The sequence below is a fragment of the Lepisosteus oculatus genome, chromosome 4 (genome assembly GCF_040954835.1).
Source record: "Lepisosteus oculatus isolate fLepOcu1 chromosome 4, fLepOcu1.hap2, whole genome shotgun sequence".
Taxonomy (NCBI): domain Eukaryota; kingdom Metazoa; phylum Chordata; class Actinopteri; order Semionotiformes; family Lepisosteidae; genus Lepisosteus; species Lepisosteus oculatus.
Genome location: NC_090699.1, coordinates 20,168,606 through 20,192,658, shown reverse-complemented (window position 1 = coordinate 20,192,658; position 24,053 = coordinate 20,168,606). Strand labels below are relative to the sequence as shown.

General features: G+C 37.1%; 1 protein-coding gene across 2 annotated transcripts; it reads right to left on the bottom strand.

Moving 5' to 3' along the window:
• Window positions 1-204: 204 nt before the first annotated feature.
• cdhr1a (cadherin-related family member 1a) lies at window positions 205-24,053 on the bottom strand. 2 transcript variants are annotated; one of them, XM_006630356.3, is made up of 17 exons: window positions 23,907-24,053; window positions 23,249-23,344; window positions 22,324-22,469; window positions 21,463-21,513; window positions 21,209-21,298; window positions 20,498-20,584; window positions 19,458-19,574; window positions 18,778-18,921; window positions 18,039-18,117; window positions 16,545-16,645; window positions 15,778-15,981; window positions 12,223-12,375; window positions 11,668-11,832; window positions 10,358-10,425; window positions 7,878-8,106; window positions 7,237-7,491; window positions 205-4,970 (listed from the first exon to the last, which is right to left on the bottom strand). In XM_006630356.3, the coding sequence occupies exons 1-17, from the start codon at window positions 23,965-23,967 to the stop codon at window positions 4,425-4,427; spliced, it is 2,592 nt and encodes an 863-aa protein (XP_006630419.1). In that variant the 5' UTR covers window positions 23,968-24,053; the 3' UTR covers window positions 205-4,424. The 2 variants fall into 2 exon arrangements, with proteins under 2 accessions (XP_006630419.1, XP_069045018.1); XM_069188917.1 differs by having other exon boundaries at window positions 4,879-6,715.

Below are 24,053 nucleotides of genomic sequence, written 5' to 3'. Positions count from 1 at the left end.
TGATCAAGCAACATAATCTTTCACAGAAAACATGTTTTGTGTCTAATGTAAAACACTATATAACCTTGGTGTTTTGGGTGAGGGGAATTTTTCTGAACCCAAAGAAATTCAGAAATGCTTTAAAACCAGCAGTTCAAATACTACCAAAAAATTAATAAATTATACTAATAAAATTAATAAAACACAAAAAGTAAGATATGGCCTATCAATTGAATTTATTTTACAAATGACAATTTTACTCATATACAATGTTCTCTTTCCTCAAAAGAAATATAATGTGCATTTTTATTTTTTTAAATGAAATTAGGCTGTTCAGTCATCAAACAATACTAATACATTGTTTTAATCACATTAATCGCACAGCTTAAGAATTTTTAGGCAATATACACAGACAGAAACAAAAATATTTGCGATAAGTGATAAGCTTTTTTTTATTCTCCAGCAAATCGTACCCACTTAACTAGGATTTAACACAACCCAAAGAAATATTTTTTTCAACCTTTGAGTGGACATTGATTATTCAATAGATATCCAGCTCACAATGCATGGTTTTCACCTTCCTGAATTACAGGAGCCTTAAAGGATTGGTAATTTTTTAAAAGTGCTTTTTTCCACCTTTACATTTTATATTACACATGTTTTTACAACAAGTTGTACATTTTTAATGAAGGGCTCACAATTCCAAAACATTTATACTCCCACAACCCCTTCTCCTGAAGAAACCCCTTTGTTACTTTCTACATTAATCTATATACATTTATTTTCATTTGAATCATCACTAACTCATAATTTGTTTTCAAAGAGCTCTGATACAAGGCACAGATAGTTCACATAAAGGTATGTGATTTCTTTATCAAAACAATAAATTGAACATGAACCTAAACTGTATGCCTACATTAAATATGTCTGTCAAACTTATGATGTGGTTAAATTATATATTGTCAGTTGTTACACTCAGTTAAAGCACAGGAAATATACTGGTGATAGTTATATAGTTAAAGTACAGCACTCCTTAAAATTTACATGAAGACAAAATGCATATGTAATATAAATGTATTATTGAATATAATTTCTTTCTTGTTGTTCACACATACTGGTAGTAGTCAATACCTTAATATGTTTTATATTCAGCTGTGCAGTTTATGAAGAGTTTCAGAGTTCTCTTCTAAACCAGGCCATTATTTCTTTGTAGTTCAAGTAGGTAGCTGTGTCAGCATGCGTAGGCTGCAAAGGAATGAGTAAAAAGTTTATTTCATGCTGAAAAGAGAAGAAGGAAAGACAAGGTTTCGGCTGTGGAGCCTTCTTCGGCTCTCGATGACATCTGTAAGGGAAAGGGAGGTGGTGAGAAAGCCTGGTCTTGGAACAGATCGCTGTGAAGAGTCGGAATGCTGGTTTAGTGCAAGAGGGAGCAAGTAGCTCTGGGGGGAAGAGAAGGAACGATGAAGAGATCTAGAAAAAGATTAGAGGAAGGCATAGTGGGTCACAGCATGCGTAGACTGGCGTAGTTTAGCATGCGTAGGTTGCAAAGGAACAATTAAAGGTTTATTCCATGCTGAAAAGAGAAGAAAGGAAACGTTTCTGCTGTGGAGCCTTCTTCAGGTGTGAAGAAGGCTCCACAGCTGAAACATTGTATTCTGTGCTGTATGTGCTTTTTTCAGAATATTATTTCTTTGTTCTATATTCTGCACATTTTCTGATTCAATTGAGTGGAATTAGGGGGAAAAACTAAGTTATTGGTTTGTTCTCTGGAGAAGCCTTCTTGATCTCACAAAACCCAGTAAAATGCTATTTAAACTATTACAGGTGTGTCAAACCTTCACAACACTTGAGCATGTTTAAGATGGTTTAGTGATCCATTTGCATTCCTGCAAGTCTTTATTATAAACTGAGATCCATAGGAAGAAGCAGAATTTCATATAATTTAAATGGCTTATTGGATGAAACGTAATGTAAATTACCTACTCTGCCATATTAATTTCATAATATCAATTATTCTAACAATTATTTGTACAACATACTTAAGCTGCCGTCATTCTTCAGCAATTAAAATACATACTCTACCAAGATGTGCCACTCTAATGAAGCTAATCTGGGCTCATTTCAAAGCTGATGTCTGATGTGTTGTCTACAGTTCTTCATCTCATAGGTCTTACAGTAGATTGCTGCTCTGAATCCCTCAGAATCCCCTTGCCTTTTCCTTTTGAATGTAGTTATCCATTCATCTTAACTAACCACTGACCACACAATAACCACATCACAACACTAACCACATCTTAACTAACCAGTTAGTCAAAGGATTAAGTGTGAAGAGGTGATTTTAAAAATACTGTATGCTAAACTTTCCGACACCACAACTCAGTGGAAATAAGATACAATATCAGCCCCCACATCAGATAAACAATAAAACATTATTATTTCACGTAAACATAATTTTAGAACTTTTTTGTTCTTGGTGAAATTTAAGATACTTAAAATACTAAATATTTTACAATCACATGACATTCTAGTCGTAGTGTTCAGTTATAAATATACAGTAAATATTAATAAAAAAACAACAAAACATGGAATTTAAATAATTGGCATAAAATACAACAAAACCGCATCTCAACATAGGTAATGTTCAACTTGCCCTACCAACACCACTGTTGTTACTTTCATATTTATCCTTTGTTTTATGTATTTTTTATTTTTAGCAATATTTAATTAAGATACATATCTTTGGCATTGTGAGTTTGGTCACTGGACTCTACTCTGTTATACAACAAGCTTTCTGGGTTTCTAGTAGCTTCAAAGTGAATGTTTAGTAAACTTTAGTCCTACTTTAGTATCACTTTAATTTGGTCTTCCATCTCTGGATTTATTTGAAAAAACCTCAAGCTTACTGCACATTTTTTTCTTTGTTATTTTTGAGTTACTTACCAGAAACAGAGTATCAACAATAATAATAAAATATTAAATATAAAAGCATTGTTTATTGTATGTTTTTTAACGATGGATGCAACTAAAGACATGTTTCTTCCTCAAAAGAAATTAAATCATTGGGATTTTTTTACATTCTAAAAAATATATATATTTTTCAATGACAATTTGACAGTTAAATCTTGACTTTAGAAGCTGTTTTGAGATTTCAGCTCTTAATTAGTGCCACTGTAGTGGAGCTGCTGATAAGCATCTTAAATCCAGAAGATGGCAGTGCGGTGCCAACATTATAGTCTGATAAAGGCCAGGCTGTTTAGTGTGTACTGCACACATTAGTACAGTATGTATTCTGACCAAGATCACGGAGCTGAAGCATTTCTAGGCCAAAAGAATTTGAAATACAGCTTGAATATTAGGATGTTTTTTCTTTCAATGCCTGCAAACTTATAAATAACCAATCAAATTTCACAATCACAAAACACCAATCACATGTCGAAATATGCCAATTAGTGTACAGCTGCTTCACACATTCTATTTAAAAGATGAAATGAAGAAATTCAGTGTTTTGGAGTGACTAAATCAACAAAATGTAAGCATGTGTCAATTTTCTCAAGGAATTTCTGAGTACTTTGCCAATGTGATTCCTGAATTAAATAAAATTCTGTTCAACTTTTCAGAATCCTTAAAGAATGTGGTTGTCAAACTTTACTTTGAGCATTCGCATCTACATCTTTCCATCAGAGCTCTGAATTAATACGTTTTCCTGATTAAATTAATTAAATTGATCCAAATGAATAATGTCTTTGTGCCCTGGGAAAGAAATAATTCATTTAGGGACAAGAACATTTAGGGACAAAGGTGTGTAAGCCTGTTGATGCTATAATAAATGATTTCCTAGCCTTTTCTCCTGAACACGTTTGACTTTGCACTGTTTAATTAAACTTATATTGTACTAATTTCCCTAAATTGCTTTCACATCTACCTATACAAATGTATTTAGAAATATGTTCTCCCACTTAATCAGTGATTAATTTTCCTTTGTTGGAGAAAGTCCATTTACAGTATCTGTCTCCTAGGAGCAGGTGCAGTGTTCACGTATGGTTAGATGACAACAGCAAATTACAGTTCTATGGTGTTGTGTTAACATAAGGCTAATCAATCTTATGGTGAAACAGACATTCTTCAACAAAACAAAACTCAACTCAAAAAGAGTTGAACCCATTCTGTATGATATTTCCATTCACTGAACAATTTTCAATGTGTTTAACTTACATTATTCAATCTCCTTTTGTCCCAGAATATTCAATGCAAACACTCCTCATAAAGTTATCACAATAGAACGAACAATAATGTCATTTTATCCCATCCAGTTCTTCCTGATCGGGTGTATTATTTTTCATAAGACATGTGACTATCAGGAACAGTAATATATCATCACAGTCAAATACTGACATATGAGCTATCAAGGATTAAATCCAACATTTAACAATGAAAACAAAAATAACTCAATAGCGGGTTGCACTGTTCTCTATCATCTTTTTCTCCAGCTTCATCTTTAGCTCAGACACCAGTGCCGAGCTGACATCTTTGTTACTGACGGGTGTTTTGGCAGATGTGGACACCAGTGATCCGGACACCGTTGGCACAGTCCACACTTTCTTGTCGGGCCTGGGAATGTACTGGGGGGGTGGGGGCAAAGCAGGGGCGCTGGGAGGCGGTGGCGGCATCTTGATGTTGTTGTTGCTATTCAGATTCTCGTCGCCACTTCCTGGGTCCTCAACGGTGAACCTCTCAGAGGAGTTGCCACGGCGACCGAACGGGAACCAGCCACGGTGCAGAGTCCGCAGCGGATGCTTTTTGGGCCTCTTCTTGATGATGCGGCGGGCCGGCGTGATCCTGTTGGACGTTTTGTTGCGCAAGAACATAGCCGTGGAGATCAAGACCGTTACGATTACCATAACGCAAATGACACCAGCGAGCACACCTAGGGCTTTCATTGGGTTGTCCCTACTTTGCATTAAAAAGGCCGCCATAGGCCCCTTGAGTTGAGTCTGTAAAAGAGCACAAAGAGAACACATATAATCAAGTCCATTGGACTGGGATAAAATGTCAACCTTCATTTGTCCAGAATTTGCCATCTGATAATATGAATGCACACCACCCTGCCAGACAAGTCCAGAGAGTGAAATGAGCCCCAGGACTCTTTGTCTCACTTTTCAACAGGTAGACTCGGGGTCTAGTGAAAAATGTCATGTTACCGAACAAATATTTTAATCTCTCACATTTTAGATATGAAAAGGACTTTAACGATATCTTGAGACATGTACATTAAACTGTGGTTTTGCCTTTCTTTACTCTTAAGAACGCTGTTGGAAGGTCTGAAGTCATAATGCCACTGGAGGTGCAAGCCTCTTTGGTGTTTCTCCAACTCTTTTGTAGCTGAACGTTGTAAGAGCACAAATGTGATCCATAGGCAATTGAAGAGGATCATGTTTTCAAAATTACTTTTATGGCTGAGGATTGCTATTCTGTGTTCTCTTACTGATTTGCTAACATATTGTCTCATCAAAATATAGGAGATGTGTTCTGAATTATATTAAAAAACAGCCCATTATATTCTATATATTCTACAAAAAGGGTGAAAGAATGGTATTTTGAGCAACTTTTAATTGATGGAGAAGCTAATCAATCAATTAAGCTAATTATCACATATCACTGAAGTGGTCTCAGAGAGTTTTATCTCTTTGTATTTATTAAAAAATAAGATTGCTAACCAAGCAACACACTTCTCAGCCTCTGCTTTACTATACTCCTGACAAAGAGAAGTATCATTACACTGGAAATTGATTATTATCATTAAACAACTCTCCCAAGACCAAGTCAGGAGACTATGATCTCATAAGTGAAATACACACCAAATTTGAGCATGAGCTCTGAGTCATTGAAAAAGAGCAAAGCTGCCTACAGCTTTTCCATAAAGTCTCCTCTGCATACTGTATATACATCTGGCAATGCAGCACGTTTGGAGAGATGTGATGATTCAAGATCTGTGGGCTGTTACATGTTCACATTGTATAAACTCTAATCTGATTAGCTGGACAGCCTGGCATTCCATGACCCTGACCTAGTGCGCCTATCAGTCACAGTGTTGTGTAATAAAGTTCTGTGAATTCAGACAAGATCAGAAGGGTTGTATGGGGCACCTATGAGTGTGCAAATGTAGGATCATAATTTAAACTCCAGTTACAAACCAACACATTATTGAATGGGACTGTACCAAATGCAACACTAGTTAATAATACTGTTTTAAAAGAACATAGCATCTATCAAAAGTTAATTAAGAATTGAAAATGTACAAAATGCACCTTTTATGGTTTTAGTTTTCTACAATTCCTTTTCAGATTCAAATATATTGTAACTTGGATGGTGCAATCAAATTGCTATCTGGTTAAATGTAAATCAGTGCTTTAGAAAAGTCTGTGAAATTTGTAGTTTGTTGAAGATCCACATACTAATTTATCCCCCTCAAGAATTGTGCTCCTGTACTCTTTTACAGACATAAACAGATTTTCATAAAAAAAAAAACAAAAGGCAATTAGGGATAGGGCCTCCTAATAATCTTTCTGATCTTGCCCTGTGGGTGGACCCGAGATCTTTTCACGGATTTCCAGTACATGATTGATGAAATGAGGACTGTTAATGAAATGCTCAAGATGACAGTGCTCATGCAAATCCCAAACACAATCCATGGACGCTTCCTGAGGCCCAAGATGTATGTAAATACCCTGGATTTGATCTGAAAATAATACAACACAAAAACAACTTTAAAACAGGCAACTATGTTGCTGAAATAAAGTCACACTTGAGAATTTGCTTTTTAATTGCATGTGGTAAATTTAAAAGCAAATTACCTATTGAATTATTGGTTTCATGAAGTTAAAGGAAATAAGGCTGACATGCTGGACAGCCACCCCCATAATCACAGTGCAGATTGAAATAGAAAGAGTACATTTCCGATGCCATGTTTTGATTTCAGATATGAGTATCCTGTTAGAGCACTGGTTTAAAGATGAAAAAGGTATTAGTATTTGGAAGTCATGAGTGATTTCAGAAATTATTTAGGGCAACTAGCAATGCATTAGGAGGAACAAGAGAGGATCTGGCAGTGGGTAATTCTGCTTCATGTTCTGATCACTAGTTAAAGGGAAATAGCCCATAATAACCAGACTCAGTTAGCAAAAAACAAATGAGCACATCTCCTCCTCTCCTCTCAGTCAGCGAGTGTTGATGGGGCCAAGAGACACACTGGAGTCTTACCGCTTCAGTGATGTCGATTTTCACCACTGCAGTGGTGCTGAAAGAAGGGGAGCCTCTGTCTTTAGCCTGGACCACCACTGACCATTTGCAGTCCCTCTGCTTCGTGATGTTCTGCACTATGTCCATTGACTTAATGTAAGACTTAAGCTTGATCTCCCCAGTCTCTGTGTTTATGTCAAAAATATTATCTGGATCTCCTTGCGTGATGGAATACTCAATCACATTATTGGGCTCCTCCGCATCATCGTCTATTGCCTGCAAAACCAAAAAGAAGACTGTGACATTTTTTGGTCATTTTTTCTTTGTTCAGCAGGACCGTGCGTTTTGAATTGAGGATCAAACGAAACTGAGAATAACTCTTCATAAAAACTTAATTAAAAAATAAAAACTGTCTGTGACTGGTCTGCCAGAGGAACTACAGGAAAACAAAAAGGGGCAGAAGCCTGAGGTTTTAGAAATGATCCAAATGGATAAACAGAGAAATGATAAAAATATATAACAAAACCGTTATCTCTATAATATCTCTCTAGAACTTTTTCATTCTATCTCTATATGTTTTTAGAAAATGGCATCGTTACTTGGTGTTTAAATTATGTAACAAGATAATGAGGTATGGCAGATGGTTAATTGAGTGAACAAACCTCTATTTTCACGGGTGCACCGATGACCATAGTCTTTTCAAGAAAGTTTTCGTTGAATTCGGGGGGGTGGTCATTCATATCCAGGATGGTAACGAAGACCTCAGCCAGGCTGTACTTGCCCTCAGTGTCCTCCGCCTTCACATAGAAGTTGTACTTTGATTTCTCCTCTGCGTCGAGAGTAGCCCATGGCTGAGTGTAGATGATTCCCGTCGTGGGATGAATGAGGAACCTTACAAAGTGGAATGGGAGTTAAAGCAAACCACAGATCATGGCTGTCAGGTCTTCGTCAGATCTATTCTCCAGTGCTGAAAACATCAAGACGCAGTGCGCTTTTCATTTGCACTACACACTACATGGTGAATTACCTAAAATTACAGACCGGCCTTCAAAGAAAAGATCAAAATGTCTTTTACTGGAATGAATCTGTGCACACTTGGGAAAACAATGTGTAGAACATTGGCTTTGAATGTTTAATGAAGTACAAATTAGGTTTAGATTTAAAGAAAGGGGACTTCATATGCCATTTAAAAAGAAGCAAATTGTGTGTGATTTCCTAATTGTGAGACAATAGATCAGGATCAAGTTTGCTCAACACATTCTGAAATGGACACTTTACCCGGGTTAAAAATATCAAATTTGAAGAAAAAAAAAGAATTTGCTCAAAATGATTTGTGTCTCGTTCAGCCATTTCTAACTCCTACCAATTTGCACCTTGTAAAACCCAACATCTTCTTGTAGATGTGAATTTTCACACATTTATAATTAGTTCCCCCTCTGAGGTGGGAGATGTGCATAAATTTACATATCCCTGCTCCACTCCTCGGCTGCACAACTCCAGAATCTTCTTAGCACCAGCTGTCACACTGCGAGTTAATTGGGCCTGTTACATGAGACAACCCTAGGATGTTTATTTTTTTTACCTCCCAATCCCATTACAAGATTAGTCAAAGCCTTTCTGCAGACTTTAAATAAACTCTTTGTGAAGCAAAAGAACCAGATTTTTCTAGTCTAGACTGTACATGCTTCTTCATGTACAGTCAATGCTAAGCAATGCTAGGAAATTAGAAACACACGCTGATTTGGTTCCCATGATTTAGAATGTATTATGAATAAATACTGTAACAAGGTATACCTAAATGCATTATACTCTACATTGCATCTATGGTAGAAGTGATCGTTTCCTCTGAATACAAGATTGTTGGTCTTTTCAGCATATAGGCAGCACTTGCTGAGTCACAGGTTATTTATTCCTAAGTGCAAGTTATTAAATGAATTTTAGGAGAATTAACAACAACAAGCCAGTCACACACAGCTGTTCCTAATCACCATCATTACAGAAATTGGCTCCATATATATCAAACATAAACACCTCCCTTAGCATTCATTCGGTTCACTCCTCTCTGAATGAGGATTGAGCCTCCTCATCCTATGGCCAGAAGGCTGCCCATTAACTAAGCACAAAGCATGAAATTCTTGGATGTTGTTGTCCCTAGTGCAAAAGTGTTGCAATGTGGACTAACCTTCTTCAGAATTCTTTATTCTTCAGAATTAAATATTTCATCAAGATCAATGTCTGCCATGTAGGTTTGGTATTTTATTTTTCACCACAGATCAGAACTCCATGCTTTATAGCAAACTTTAGTATTTTTACACTCGCAGTGTTGGTGGTGATGTTGTCAACTCCAGCCTCATCTCTCCAATCCCTAATTTCAGATTCGCCACTTTTTACTTAATGAAAGCACATTTTTATTTTTATTTTACTTTAAAATTTGATTTTACAACCTGCCAAATAAAATGACTTAAGGTTGACTTCAATAAACATGCATTTTCTTTCAGAGCTAAAAAAATCCAAATAATACAAGTGTAAAATTAAAAGCACTCCGCATGGTGAAATCCTAAAAACAAAATCACAAAAGGCTCATAAATTCACCAGACTGATTCCAAATGTAAAATAAATTAAGTCTTCAAATCTTTACACTTGCCCTGAAGCATGGAGTCTGCTCTTTTTGGATTGAACTATGCTGTTTGTAGATGACCACAGCCTTGCTACTGATTCCAGAGTTGTTCTACTGAAATTGATCAAACATTTCACAACCTGTCACAGTCAGTTGACTTTAGTGGTGTGCTACTGTAAGAATGAAAGCCACATGTGAGCCACGTTTGACAAACACTTGCAATACACAGTGGCATCCTTGTGTTGATCAGAAGTGATACACAATGAAAAAATGATGGTGGTTTATATAATGTCTGTTTCTCTGGCAATTTACTGCTACAGTACAAGAATTTATACTGTACTATGATGTAACGGGTCTTTCTGGCATTATTTCTTTAATCGTAATACTGACATACTGTACTCTAAACACCAGCTCAACACACACATGGCTCAAGCTGTGTGATATGCAAGAGGTGTGACTGTTAAGCCTTTTCTTTGTAAGACTCATAAACCGTTGGCCTTAAGGTATAATAACATTTCTACTTACAAATCTGAGCCCGTTCCATAGATAGAGTACTTGACCTCACCCCAAAGACCAGAATCTGGATCTGTTGCCTGTGAAAGATAGGAAACATTGTTAGGTTTAAGATAGTTATCTTAACTCAGAAAATCAATATCCTGAGAACTATACAATATTTTAAAAGTCAAACTTAAATATGCCCTGACATTACTTTGTCAAACATCCCATGTAGTTTGGTTTGTCACACTCCGTACATGCTTTTCATTGATTTTACTTTTGTCACAATGAACATTTATTAAACCAACATAATTTATTTGATATCCCGGCTGCTCCAAACTCATTTGACTTTTACCTATTAAAATAGTCAAAATAGTCATTAAGATCAATTTGAATGAGTTACTTCAGGTAAGAGAAAATAGAAAATGTGAAAAGGTCAGCTTCTATTTGTAAGAAATCAACAAGCAATAACTTATATCATATTCACAGAAAACCTAGGCCATCCTGATGTTGTTCATTTAATGTAAAATAATTATTTGTGGATAGCAACCCACTTTCAGACAACATGGGGGTTATTTAGGTCTTAACAGGCTGGTCCAGTTTGTTTTTTTCCATTGTGATGTTTTGGAAATAGGTACAAAGGTCAGAAACAATATAATTACAAGTACTGGTGTACGCCTACATTTTATTTGTTTGATCACTAGTCAGTCGTTCTAACAGCAAATATTAGTTTGGAGTGTACTGTCTACACAGAAGTGTTTATATTTAGTTTTGTACAGTGTCGATGCTACTCATCACAGGTGGCTTCTAAGAAACCCTTGACCTTTGATACAAGAGTGAAGGTGACGTTTGGATGAGGGAAGGATTAAAAGAGTTATATTTCTCCTTTGACATTCCAGAAATCTTAAAAGCATGGCTTAATGCGTACTTACTGTACGAACAAATTAAAATTATAATACCCATTTGCAACTGGCCAGTTTTATATTAAATGTGCTTTACAGAAATAGACACATAATAGCATGCACAGTAATAGCATTAAGAACTCCTCTGCTTAGTGCTAGGCACTTGGAGATCAGGTATTTTTTCATTACAGAACAGAACAAAGCGATAACCATCTGGAAGCTTACCTCATTTAAACCTTCCTGCAAACTGCTCATAGTTTTTGATTAATGCTGTTTAATGTTAATTCTCTTGTACATAGCCAAAGTTGTTTCTAACACTGTAGTCTGTTACAACTTGTCTCCTTCAAATTATCTTTCTTCTAACTCTCATCCTTTTAATTGAAGGCATTTTTTCCCATCGTTTTAGAAGTGTTGGTTAAACAGCCTAGTGATACTCACCGTTACAGAGACCACGTTGGAGCCTCCAGGGGAGTTTTCTGGGATTCTGGCGATGTAGTAGTCCGAAGAGAATTTGGGAATATTATCATTAGTATCCAGGAGATGAATCACAATGTCAGCAGTTGAGCTGAATTTCTCAGGTGTGTCGATTTCAACAGCAAGGAGCTAGGAGAGCAGATTATGGCATTTTTAATTTGTAAATAAACGCAAAACAATGTCAAGATTAAAGAACATACAGTACTATAAACTTTGGGTTGAAAATAAATTGAACTCAGATGGCCAATTTTGTTTGACTGATGATTTTTTTACCTGTGACACTGGAAATGTCATACATTATCTGAAAATGATACACAATATACAGTACTCCTGTAAGAACATACACCAACAATACAGTCAAAACACAGCAGGAAAATACTGGTACAAATTACTTTTAAAAATACCTCCAATAATTAAATGACTGATTTTACTTAATTCTTCATTTCCTCCTTGGCATCTGGCCATCTGGGTTATTTAATTATAAGTAAAAGTACAAGGAAAATGTGATTAATTTCACACCTTGAATGTTAAGGACTGGTACTTTTCATAGTCTATTGCAGCAGAGTTTTCCACAATGATGGTCACCTGTGCTTCATTCAGCACCGTCTGAGGGACCACTCTGAGCACGCGACCCGGGCCCACCAGCCTCAGGTTGAACTTTGCATTGGCTCCCTAGGAAAAGACATTTGACAGGAAATGAGATCATACTTTTTTAAAGCATTATTTCAAACCTTGGATGCTCAAACTGAACACTTACTGTATGGGTGAAAGAAGTCAAATGTGAACAAATATCACAAAGAAACATCAGCCCTCATATGTGTTGATTTCTTATATATGCACCCTCTATACTCTTCACAAACCCAAATGTTCAGGTATACGCAATTAGCTGAGTGGCCTCTATCTTTGTGCAATCATAGTGGTTCACGTGATTTCAGAATAAATAAACCTGTCTCTGTAATGTGTCTCAGTCTGGTAGTGAATTTCAAGAAAAATTCAACCATGAATACTAAGGACAGGTGCAAATCAAAAGAAGGGCATGAAAAATTTCAAAGGCTGAATGGTCCCTTCGAGCCCAATGAAGTCAGTCATTAAGAAGTGAGAGGTGTACCGCACTAACCTGACACTGCCAAGATCAGGTCAGGCATGGAGGAAACTTACAAGGGATGCCAGTATAAGGCTAACAGCAACTTTGAGAGAGCTACAGTATTCAGTGGCTGACATCGGGGAAAATGTGCACAAGTTAATAATATCCAGGTCACTCCACAAAGTTGACTTGTTTAAAACTGAATAGAAAACCCATCTCACCTGCCAGATGAAGTTTGCAACTAATAATTTCAGTGATAGTGCACACGTGATATGGCAAAAGGTTTTGTGGTCAGACAAGACAAAATTGGAACTTTATGGTATAAATACGAAGTGTTACATGTTGTGAAAATCAAACACATTGCCCTGTCAACATTATTCCTACTGTCAAGCATGGTGGTGGCAGTACTATCTATGTTATGGGACTGTTGCAATTCAACGGGGACCAGAAAGATTCTCAAGACTGAAGGGAAAATGGGGGGAACTAAATTCCGGCAAATTAGAGGAAAACCTGCTTTAGCCTGCCTAAAATTGGGATGATAATTTACCTTTCAGCAGCGCAATGACCCAAAGCTACAACAGGGAGCATTAAGAATAAGAAAATGATTGTCCTTGGGTGGCCCCCTCAAGCTCCTGACTTGAATCCGGTAGACAACTGGTGGCAAAAGAGCTCAATTGTTGTCCATCAATAATCCTCAGCCAACTTGATAAAGCTTGAGCATATTTACACAGAAGAATGGCTTAACATTGCACTGTCCTGGTGTGTAAAGTAGGTAGAGATGGATCCAGAAAGATTTCCAGCAGTCATAGATGCTTCCACCAGGGACTGACCATGGAGGTTGATACTTATACTTATACAATGAAGATGTTTTAGTTTGGCATTTTTGCAGTTTTTGGTGACATGCCTCTTTCTCCCATAAGAGTGTTCAGTTTGAGCACTCATGTGCATGCTCATACATGGTGAGCATGTATTGTGTTCAAAATGTGCATATTCATTTTAATTTTAATTCAACAAAAAAGGGACACCATTGGAAGTGCAAGTCACTTTAAGTAATAAAATGAATTTATGTCCACAAAGGGCTCTGCTACTAGTTACTAGTACTAGCTACTAGCTACTGTACTAGCTTTGCACCTGAGGATCTCATCCAGGAAAGGAGAAAGGGTATCAGCAACATGGCTGGATGCTTGTTCTATACTCCTACAACCCTCTTCTGAAGTAGTCCTGTTGTCCTTTATAAATTCACATAATGGAATTGAGTGAAACAAGTCACAAAACATTTTTAGCCATCGGTAATTATTTTATTTCTATTTTAAATTTGGATATTTTACATATAGAAGGCTCTCACTTAGTAAGAATGAACATTTTGTGGCTGCATGCCTTTGCCCCTGCCAGTCCTATCTACTTTAAAGAAAATCCAGCTTGCGCTCACGCTGTCAGAGACGTCTGAGAGCAAAGACATTCAAACAACAATGAGCACATAAAATTACATTTAGGAGCCAAGACAACACACCAGCGGCAACAAATCGGAGAAAATCTTGACGCAGCCAATTTAACCCAAACTATTAAAGATTAACAGAATGAAAGCAGAGTAAGATGCAGATGCAATATGAGCAAAAATTGAGATTTCAAGAAGCCCCCAGAATGTGGGCCATTATTTATATGTGAATGTCCTATACCCTTGACATACCCTTGACATTAAGATACCATGGATTATGTTGATATTTTAAAGTCTATTTAATCCTCAGTTCTTCGTGTGTAATGAAAAGGCAGGCACAGACAGAACAGGATGCCCAGGCAGCATCTTATTTTATAGAGGCGAAATTGATATTCACAATAATAAATATGTTAATCTAGGAATGCGCAAGCTCAGACATAAGGCAAATATGAAATCTGTAACACTAGTCCAGTCTGCATTACTATGAGACAGAATCTTCAGCAATCTTTTTAGATGAATGACTATATAATTGTTATTAGAAACTACTCTGTGGGGTTTATGTTATCGTAAATAGTCCATGTTGGAAATCGTTGAAAAATTGCATAATGCCATGATTTGTATCACTGAATGTGCCTCAAATCAAGATAATTTCAAAAGACTGCCAAAAGTTATATTGCAAATGTTGTTTTCCGAGGCAGACTGATATACATTTAGAATGCACAAAATTAAATCATTCGCTTTACTCTGAAATTCTTAGAAAAAATTCATTGTCTTGTAAAAATCAACGTATTTCTTTTGAAAAATTGGGTATTATAAATCAATAACATTTGTGTTGCTTTTTGTGAAAATTGTTTGCTTATAGGAAATAACAATACAGACAATATACACATAATACACAAAAAACAGCAACACATAAAGCAGGGAAGAGATAAGTACTGTAGCTGAATAAATGAAAAAATATTGTACCAAACTTCCCTGTGAATAGCAGGGACCGCAGCCGCAGGGCTGATGGGAGATCTCCCTTTGGCTCAAGAGGCTGGGTCCCTGTGGAGTGATGCCTGAGGCCTGGGTTTGAGTCCCTGACGGTTTGGGGCCGACCTGATGCGGTGGTGGTGAGGGTGCCCACATGAACCCCGTAGCGTTACAATATTTTATAAACATTTTGCAAATAAGAAATTTCTTATGCATTTACCTTTAATTGTTTTTTCCTAGTTTGTAAATTTCAGTGTCTGATATCTACAGCAAAACCATTATTGAAACAGCAAAAAAGCATCACAAAACAGTGGCTCAATCTCAACATAGAAGTTTTGACTATAACATAAATGTGGAAATCAAATGAAAGCTTCAACCAAAAACTATGGGCTTGCAAAGCAAGTTACCAAACCATGGAATCTACTTTAATGGCATCTTTAAACAAAAAACTCCTGGGTTTGAGGGGCAGGCGGGCTATTAGCAAAATAGGACCTGATAGCCTAGTAAACCTCAGCACAATATTCTTATGATACATCATGTGGAGTGCAGTTTGCTATGCTGTAAATATAAGGCATATGCCTACCTGATCGGAGTCATTGACTGTTATCTTCAATCCTCGCAGAATCTCGCCCTCTGGAGGGTGTTCGTACATTGTCAGTTCGAATGTACTCTGAGGTCCATTTTCGCCATAGAATGTAGGAGGATGGTTGTTGAGGTCCACAACTCGGATTGTCACAGTCGAAGTCACGTGGGCCACCACATTGCCCTCTTCACTTACTTCTGAGGCCTATTGATCACAAAATGAATGCAGATTTAAGTAAATATTTAGAAAAGTAGGGGTGTTGACCCCGGTGTCCTGGCCGAACATCTCCCTAGCCTTTGCCAATCATGAGCTCCTAATAATCCCCATCTATGAATTGGCTTCATCACTCTGTCTTGTTCCCCACTGATAGCTGATGTGTGGTGAGTGTACTGGAGCGCTATGTTTGCCATTGCATCATCCAGGTGTGGCTGCACATTGGTGGTGGTGGAGGGGAGTCCCCATTATGTGTAAAGCACTCAGAATGGAGTGTCCAGAAAGAGCAATATACTGTATTATTATTCTAGAATACTTTTAAAGGGACTTGGAAACCTTGAGACTTTATATCTCCAAGAACTTCCAGTGCATCCAGAGGCCAGTACATAATAGGCCTTTTTATTCCTCTAAGTACTCTTAGGGACAGGTTCACTAAAGAAACACATGAACCCTCATTTATAAAATACAATCATCATCATCAAGTCATATTTACCTTTTGGCAGGCATCTGAATTGTCTAATTAAACTACAAAACACAACATTAATACTACCTACCTGGATTCTAAGTTCATACACCTCCTTTTTAAGATGGACAGGATAGTCAAGAAGACTGATTGATCCACTTGTATTGTTTATGGCAAAAAAACCATCACTTCCTGTTAAAGAGAGACAGTGAACTGGTCTATAATTTCCAGGGAATGGATACCATCAAATACTGCAAGGATACCATTGCTTGAGAGAGGGATAGTACTCATGGATTGGAGAATGTAGTTGATGTTGTTAATGTAGTGCCCATCTCTAAAAAGAGTTTGAAAACTGAGCCAAGTAATTATAGACCACTTAGACATTTATTAGAATTCAACTAGAAAATCACCTGTCTGGAAATAACATCCTAGGAAACAGTCAACATTGAGTTGTAAAAGCTTAAGCCTTTCCTAGCTAACATGTTTGAACAAAACAGCAACAGTAATGGACACGCATAGAATATACGTATGTTATTTGGATTTTTATATATTTTTGTAGGCTTTTTATAAAGTTCCCCATAAAAGATGAATTCTCAGATTACAGGCAGGCAGGCATTACAGATTTTAGTGCAGGAGAAAAAACACAACTATAAATACAAAATGAGAATCATTGAGCAAGAAGAGTCAATTTATGGTAAAGACATCAGCATTGTTGTTGATACATCATTTACATCTTTGTAGCCAATGTGGGGAAGCAATTAAAAGGGTGTAGAATTTAAATAAAAGAGTGTCATGATACTATTGTGTAATGCACTCATTTAGAATGTTGTGCACTGTTTTAGTCTACATGCTTTAGAAAGGACATTGCTGCCCTGGAATTGGCCCAGAGGAGAACAACCAGATACAGGCCTGTGAGAGGATGAAAGAAAATGCCCAGACATATTGTAGAAGCTGATACTGATCAAGAAACGGGCGGATGGGAATTAATCCTTGGATTGGTTGACTACTAACTACCAAACAGACTTCTTGTAGCAAATTACCTCTTCTTGTTTGTAACCTTTCTTAAGTTCTTACGTATTCTGCTAATTACTCTGCTTACACCAAAAACAATGCAGACATGGCATGTTTAGATACAGTGTATCTTCATAACAAGATATAGAGGTCAACAAAAACTTTAGAATTTTTAGATTACATTTTCCAGCAATGAACAGTACTACCAAAAGTACTAAAACTAACACCACAGTGTCCTAAACTATTTGTCATTTACTCTGAAAGATGAAGTCAGAACAACAGAGCATGAACAGATGTTCCTGCATCTGCCAAACAGCTACTGACTTGTTTGCCAATGTTAAAATGATATTGATAAATGGAAACAAATAACAGAGACTTTACCACAGAATGATTTATACATGCTTTCCCAAATATAGTTAAATACTGTCGAAATGCTGATTATAATGTAAATTTGAATGAAACTGTTGATAGTGCAATTATATCAACTCACTGCTTCACTCACAGTGAAGGACAGGGTCGATTTTTATATCTTAATTTTCTTTGCTTGCAGTTTTTCAGTAATGTTGGCTCTTACCATTTATGATGGAATAATGGATAGCATTAGGGTTCCCTCTGTCTCCATCATGGGCAACAACAGTAAATATTTCAGATCCCTAAAAGGCACAAATATAAAGCACAGGTGTTTATATTAACATTTTAAAAAGAAGGGGGTTTGATTCAAATTAATTTAAAACGTTGGTGTAAATTCCATAATTCAAATTAATTATTAATAGTTTAAAATAATGTAATACAATATAAAATAAATAATAGTTTTGCTGCCTAATTACTGCAAATTATAAAACAAATCTGCCTGACAACTAGTCAAGCAAATAAACCTGCATAGATTATAGTTAAAGGTGCTCTTTTAATCATATTCTAATGTATTTTTATTGGCATTCCCTTTTGGTTCAAGAGTAAAAATAATTTCTTTAACTGATCCTGTACAGTATTCCTAATGACCATATTTAAAAATAGCAGCCACCATGAAATCTGATTTAAGTGTGCCAATGCACATACAACAATACAAAAGGTTCACTTGAGACTGAACCTGTGACGGAAGGTGATGTCACTCCCCTCTCTCCCCTCACAGAACATGGAAAGGCTTGAACTATCCAACAACAGGAGGCCTGGTCTTTTGCTTTTGGCGTAGGGGAACTCTCAGATGTCTGGAGTGTGGTGCTGTGTGGCTCTGCAGCCAAAAGTGCGAGTGACCAGATATGATACTATCCTAAATAGGACAGGGCCACACTCATCGCACTTCTGTGACTACTTACCAGTACGGTGTCTTCATAAACATATGCATAATAGGGCGTGCCAACAAAGGAAGGAGGGGTGTCCTGAACATCTATCACATTGATGGTCACTGTGGCTGAAGATGACAGCACCTGGTATTTTCCCTTGTATTTTCCGCCACCATCCTTAGGCAAAAGAACATTGGGTGTGACAACATTGACCCCTTTCATTCCTTTCTGGAACAGCAATCCTAACAGGAACTCAAAATGGATTAAACATGGTATCATGGTGGCATTTGATAACTGTCTTATTTAGGATTCTTTGATGTTTGCTTGTGCACAGTATACTGCTTTAAATCTGCTGTAGCTCCCAGGGGTGTATTAAAGCTGATTGACTGCAAGAGAGGAGCCTGCTGACTGAAGCAAGCATTGAAACAATGCACATAGTCTAAAAGGGACAGCGTAATGCATTACATGAAGTCAAAATGACCTGTCCCAGTTAACTCTGGACAATCCTTGCACATTATACACTCTTCCTTCCATACACCTTAATTTATCCAGTGGGACAAATGAAAACATTACAGCTTTCTGCATGACAAAATATAGAACTGGTCTGTTAAATGAAGGAGTTAGCTTGAAATTTCATAGGTGCCACAGGGTTTCCATGCGAAGATAGTGCGCTTATTATCCCTAGAAAACACCTGGCACCCTCCGTGTCTCACCTTTGCTACAACCGTGATGAAATGTGTCCTTGACTTCTCGTAATCAAGAGCTTCTCCAGGTTTAATGCGAAGGACCCCGCTGTGCCTGTCTATGGCAAACTTGGTCATCCGGGAGTTCTGAAAATGAAAAAGAATGAGTTCAATTCAAATGAACAGAAAACTCACGGCAGATATTTGAACTCGAACATTCGGCGTACAAATAGAGCTTTTAAATAGGAGGAAAATAGAGTATAATCTATGTATAAACATCTCACGTCTTGAGCATCCCCTAGGGCATTTTGTCTCACAAGCCCCATTCCCCTCCCCATTTCCACCCTTGCAGCAGCTTCCTGGCTCATTCTTCACAAAGCAAGGGGGGTCCTGTCAGCTTCATGCTCACACTCTGGCTGCCAATTTCCTCAGCCACACCAGAGAAAATGTATCGACGCCATCCCTAAACCTTTTTTGTCTCACGTCATTCTTTATGGTTTGGCCGAATTACTGACAAATATGTTGCTTTGGTGATTATTGTCAGAATCTAAATGCTTCCATTTCAGAAACCAATAAGCAAATGAATGGTGCAGATTGACTCTAAAAAGGAAAGATATAATGTGTATTCTGCACCAAGCAGCAATCTGGCGTGTCCAGATGCTTTACAACTACAGTAAAAAACAACCTCCTGTGTCCAGATATCTAGGATTGACAGTGCCTCTCATGCCCAGATGCTCAATGTGTGTAAGAGCTGAAACAGTCAAAGTGTTGGCTAACACATGGCAGGAGGACTCATCAAATCTAAACTATTCACTTAAACCTCCAATTACCCAGATATAATGTAATTGAAAAGTGTTCCTTGCAAAATACAGCACTGAAAATGAAAAGTGTCTCTAATGCACTGTTACTTGGTAATACATGTAAACATCTAATTGCACTTTTATGCTGTTACTTGTTTATGTCTTAAAACAAACAGTCTAATATCCACATATATTTTCATTCACCAGGTGAAGATGAGCTGACCTTGAAGTACATGGGTAACTATGGGGCACCAGCGGGACACACCGTACCTGAAGGTAATAGGTGACACTGCCACCTGAACCAGTGTCTTTATCCACAGCCTGTACTTTAAAAATACTGCCACCTGAGGGTGTGTCCTGGATGAAAAACAATACGAAATTCAAACAGAGACCTGGGAGTTGAACAAGAACCTTGAGATAAACATTAGTGAACCTCGGTTTTCACAAGACAAACACAACAAATTCAAGTGTTATCTTATGTTCTTATCGGGGGCAGAAGTGGAAACAACATAAAAATGCTTTTAAAACTGAAAACAGGAGACACGTCTTTACCCAAAATGTTGTGGGAGTGTGGAGCAAGTTACCCAGCCATGTTATTCAAGCTGATACCCTGGTTTCCTTCTAGAAATGTCTGCAGATGCTTGGATCAAATAAATACTATGAAACCGCCTAGATAGGTCAAATGGCTTACTCTTGTTTGTATCCTTTCTTCTGTTGTTATGTCTTTTTTAAGTTTAAAGTTTAAAAAAATAAATATAACAAATTGTTGTTTTAAACCAACAGAAAAAGGTGTGTTCCATGTAGGATGTGTTAGTAATATTATGCTTAACTACCTCTCCTGTTCAAAATTTATACAACCAGCCTTGTGTGAAATCTTTATCGTAGAGTTTTTTAATATGAAGAGCCTTTTTTATAGCACAACATTTTAGCTAGTCTCATTGAGAAATATGTGTTGATCAATTAAAAACTTCTCAAACTTACCTCTGGGACATTTACAATAAAAGACATGTTTCCAAACTCTGGGCTTTCATCATTGGCATCGGTTACCAACACCCGCACCTTTTCAACCACCTAAAATGAAACAGGATAAGGTTTTCTGTAAGTACAGAAATGGGGGCGACGGGGGCGAAACTTTTATCTGACACATTCCATGATATAAATGCAACTTTCAGGCCATACTGTATGTTTGACAGTCAGTCATCTCCATTTAAAGTCACACAAACACAAATACTCACTTTATTAAGGCCATCAGAAATACTAACAAGAACTTCAATTTCATCTTCTTTCTAATGAAACGAGAGAAAAGATTATGTAAGTATGATGCTGTGGCATCCTAGGACACAGCAAAATGGAAACTCTTCAGCAATTTTTACTGCCGCAGTTGCTTTCAAACTGTTTTTCACCCAAGGCCTTCACTTTAGATTACTATCTTAGAAAGATTACTACCCAACAAGCTGCCTCCAAACCTGACAGTTCCACAATGTGCTGGAGCTACCAGAGCATGACAGCTACAGAGTACACATTTTCTCAGCTTATAGACTTGTTGACATTGCTTTATGCAAAATCTCAGTTCCTTAGGGCAGAAAAAAAGATAGGACATGTATCCAGAAATTGATGAGCTTCTCTGACCTTGGTCCTCTGACTAATGTTTTGACACCCAAGAACAATTGTTTCTGCTATCTGTCTAGGTCGCAGGATGCTTTCATTCTTTCTAAGTCGCAATTAGCATAACATGGTATATTTAACCTCTTGACTGCCTTGCCTCCTGCAAAACCTTCACTTGAAATTAATTCAGTGGGAGCTGCTCTTTTCATATGCTGAAATTCAAGACTGAAACACCGAAGTCATAGAGCAGAGTTGGTAGGTAATATTGCACATAAGATTTCTGCTTCCATAACAGAGCAGCAATAATTGCTGCTGTTTTTATAAATCCTGTGCACTCTTCAATTCATTCTCACAATATTTCAGTATTGTGAAATGTGCAGGTCAGATAACTGCAGAATATGTAGGATGGACAGAATACAAATAAATTTCAACCTGTTTCTTAACTCTTAAATCAGGAGGATGAAAAGAAAACTGAAAATCGGTTTCCTTACTTCTCTGTCAAGTTCTTCAATCAGAGTTACATTTCCAGATTTCGGATCCACTTTAAAGTACTCTTTTGATCCTGCTTCAAAAGCCAAACCAAATGTTACCAGGTCCTGTTCTGGATCTGTCCCATTGAGAATATATATTTGGGTCCCTGTTGGATGAATTGGACAGAATTTGACATCTACTGTATGAAAAAATTAAATCATTGAACAACATGCAAATGAAGCTTCTCACCTTGAACTTTCCTAAATAAAAAGCTTATGAATAAAATCAACACGGCGAGATTTGAAATGAGCTCTAGTTTAACCCCTTTCCCTGAACTATAAATAGGTAGCAGGACCAATTTCAAGTAGTGTCAGTTGCCATAGTGTCAAATAGTTAATTGTTTCAAAACTATAGATCATGGGAATCTGTGTACATAGTTCATGGTGTTAAGCTATGTTCATGTTTGTCTTTGTAAACCAACGTTGGCCATGAGTGATTGTTCTGTGTGGTTAATGTTTTTCCCTTGTTGAATTTTGGGTGCATACATTTGCTGTTGTGCAAAACATCTAATTAGCACTATACAAATATTCATGTAAAAATTTCATAATGCATTTCATAATGGAAAATTACTAATAAAATAACTGCTTGTTAATGGTTATCTAAGTGCTTTGCTACTTAAGCTTTGTTAGCATGTCACTCTAGGCAGCATTAGTGAATTTAAAGCTCATAATACTCAGTGCTTGTCACTGCAGATTCATTGTTCTTTATATTAAATCATTTCTGGCATATTCACTTCTAGCTAACGGATGTCAATAGCTAAAAATGTTATTTTCAAAAAATTCTGAACGCATTTTAAAAAGGGTAATTGTTGTATTCTCTATATTCCATCATTCTTCTTTATTTCATGATCTCTGTTCGTCATGAACTTGGAATGTAAAGGCTTACCAACGGGCGTGTCCTCAGAAAGGCTGAATAAAGCCATGTTGCCCGTGTCACTGCTGGGTCCATTGTCAAAAAAATAAGGAGCATAGTCCGCTTGTACTGTAGGAATGTACAAAAAACCAGGAACATCAATATGGAAAGAACATCACAAATGGCACAGCTTTACATTACTGACTGACAAAGAAACTCCACTGCAATTGTTTACCAAATATAAAACAATAAACATGTCCAATCTCTCTTATCATTCCCAGTTAAACAGGATTCTTAGGATCACAGCAATGCATCTCGCACATAGCCAGCCAGGAAAAACACACCTCAAATAAATCTAATTTAACAGCACTTCACAACTTATGGACACAAAGGTCACTTTTTACATTGCTTCATTCTAGAAACATCGTCTCAGAACAGGGAAATTGACTCACTTGCTGATTAGAGAGTAGCAGCCAGGCAGAAGCAAAAAAATAAATAAAAGAAAGAGAAAATGTTCAATCTGGATCTGAAATGTAACTGCAAAAACCAGAAACCCGTTTCTTTCAATGTGCACTTGTTCCCGAGTTAGCCCGCATACAATAGTCTAATTGAACAGGAGGTCAACAAGGCATCTAAAACATGTACTCCCACAAGAAAAATTAAAGATTGTTTTTTAAAAAAAGTAACTTACCTAGACAAACATGCACCAAGGTGAGAAAGAGTGAAATGTATGTCTTCTTTACACTCCTCATTCTAGTGAAATACAGAAAGAAACTAGTAGCTCTCGTTCTAAGAAGGCGGTGAAGTGCCCTTCAGGAGGTGATTATGGCTGATTACA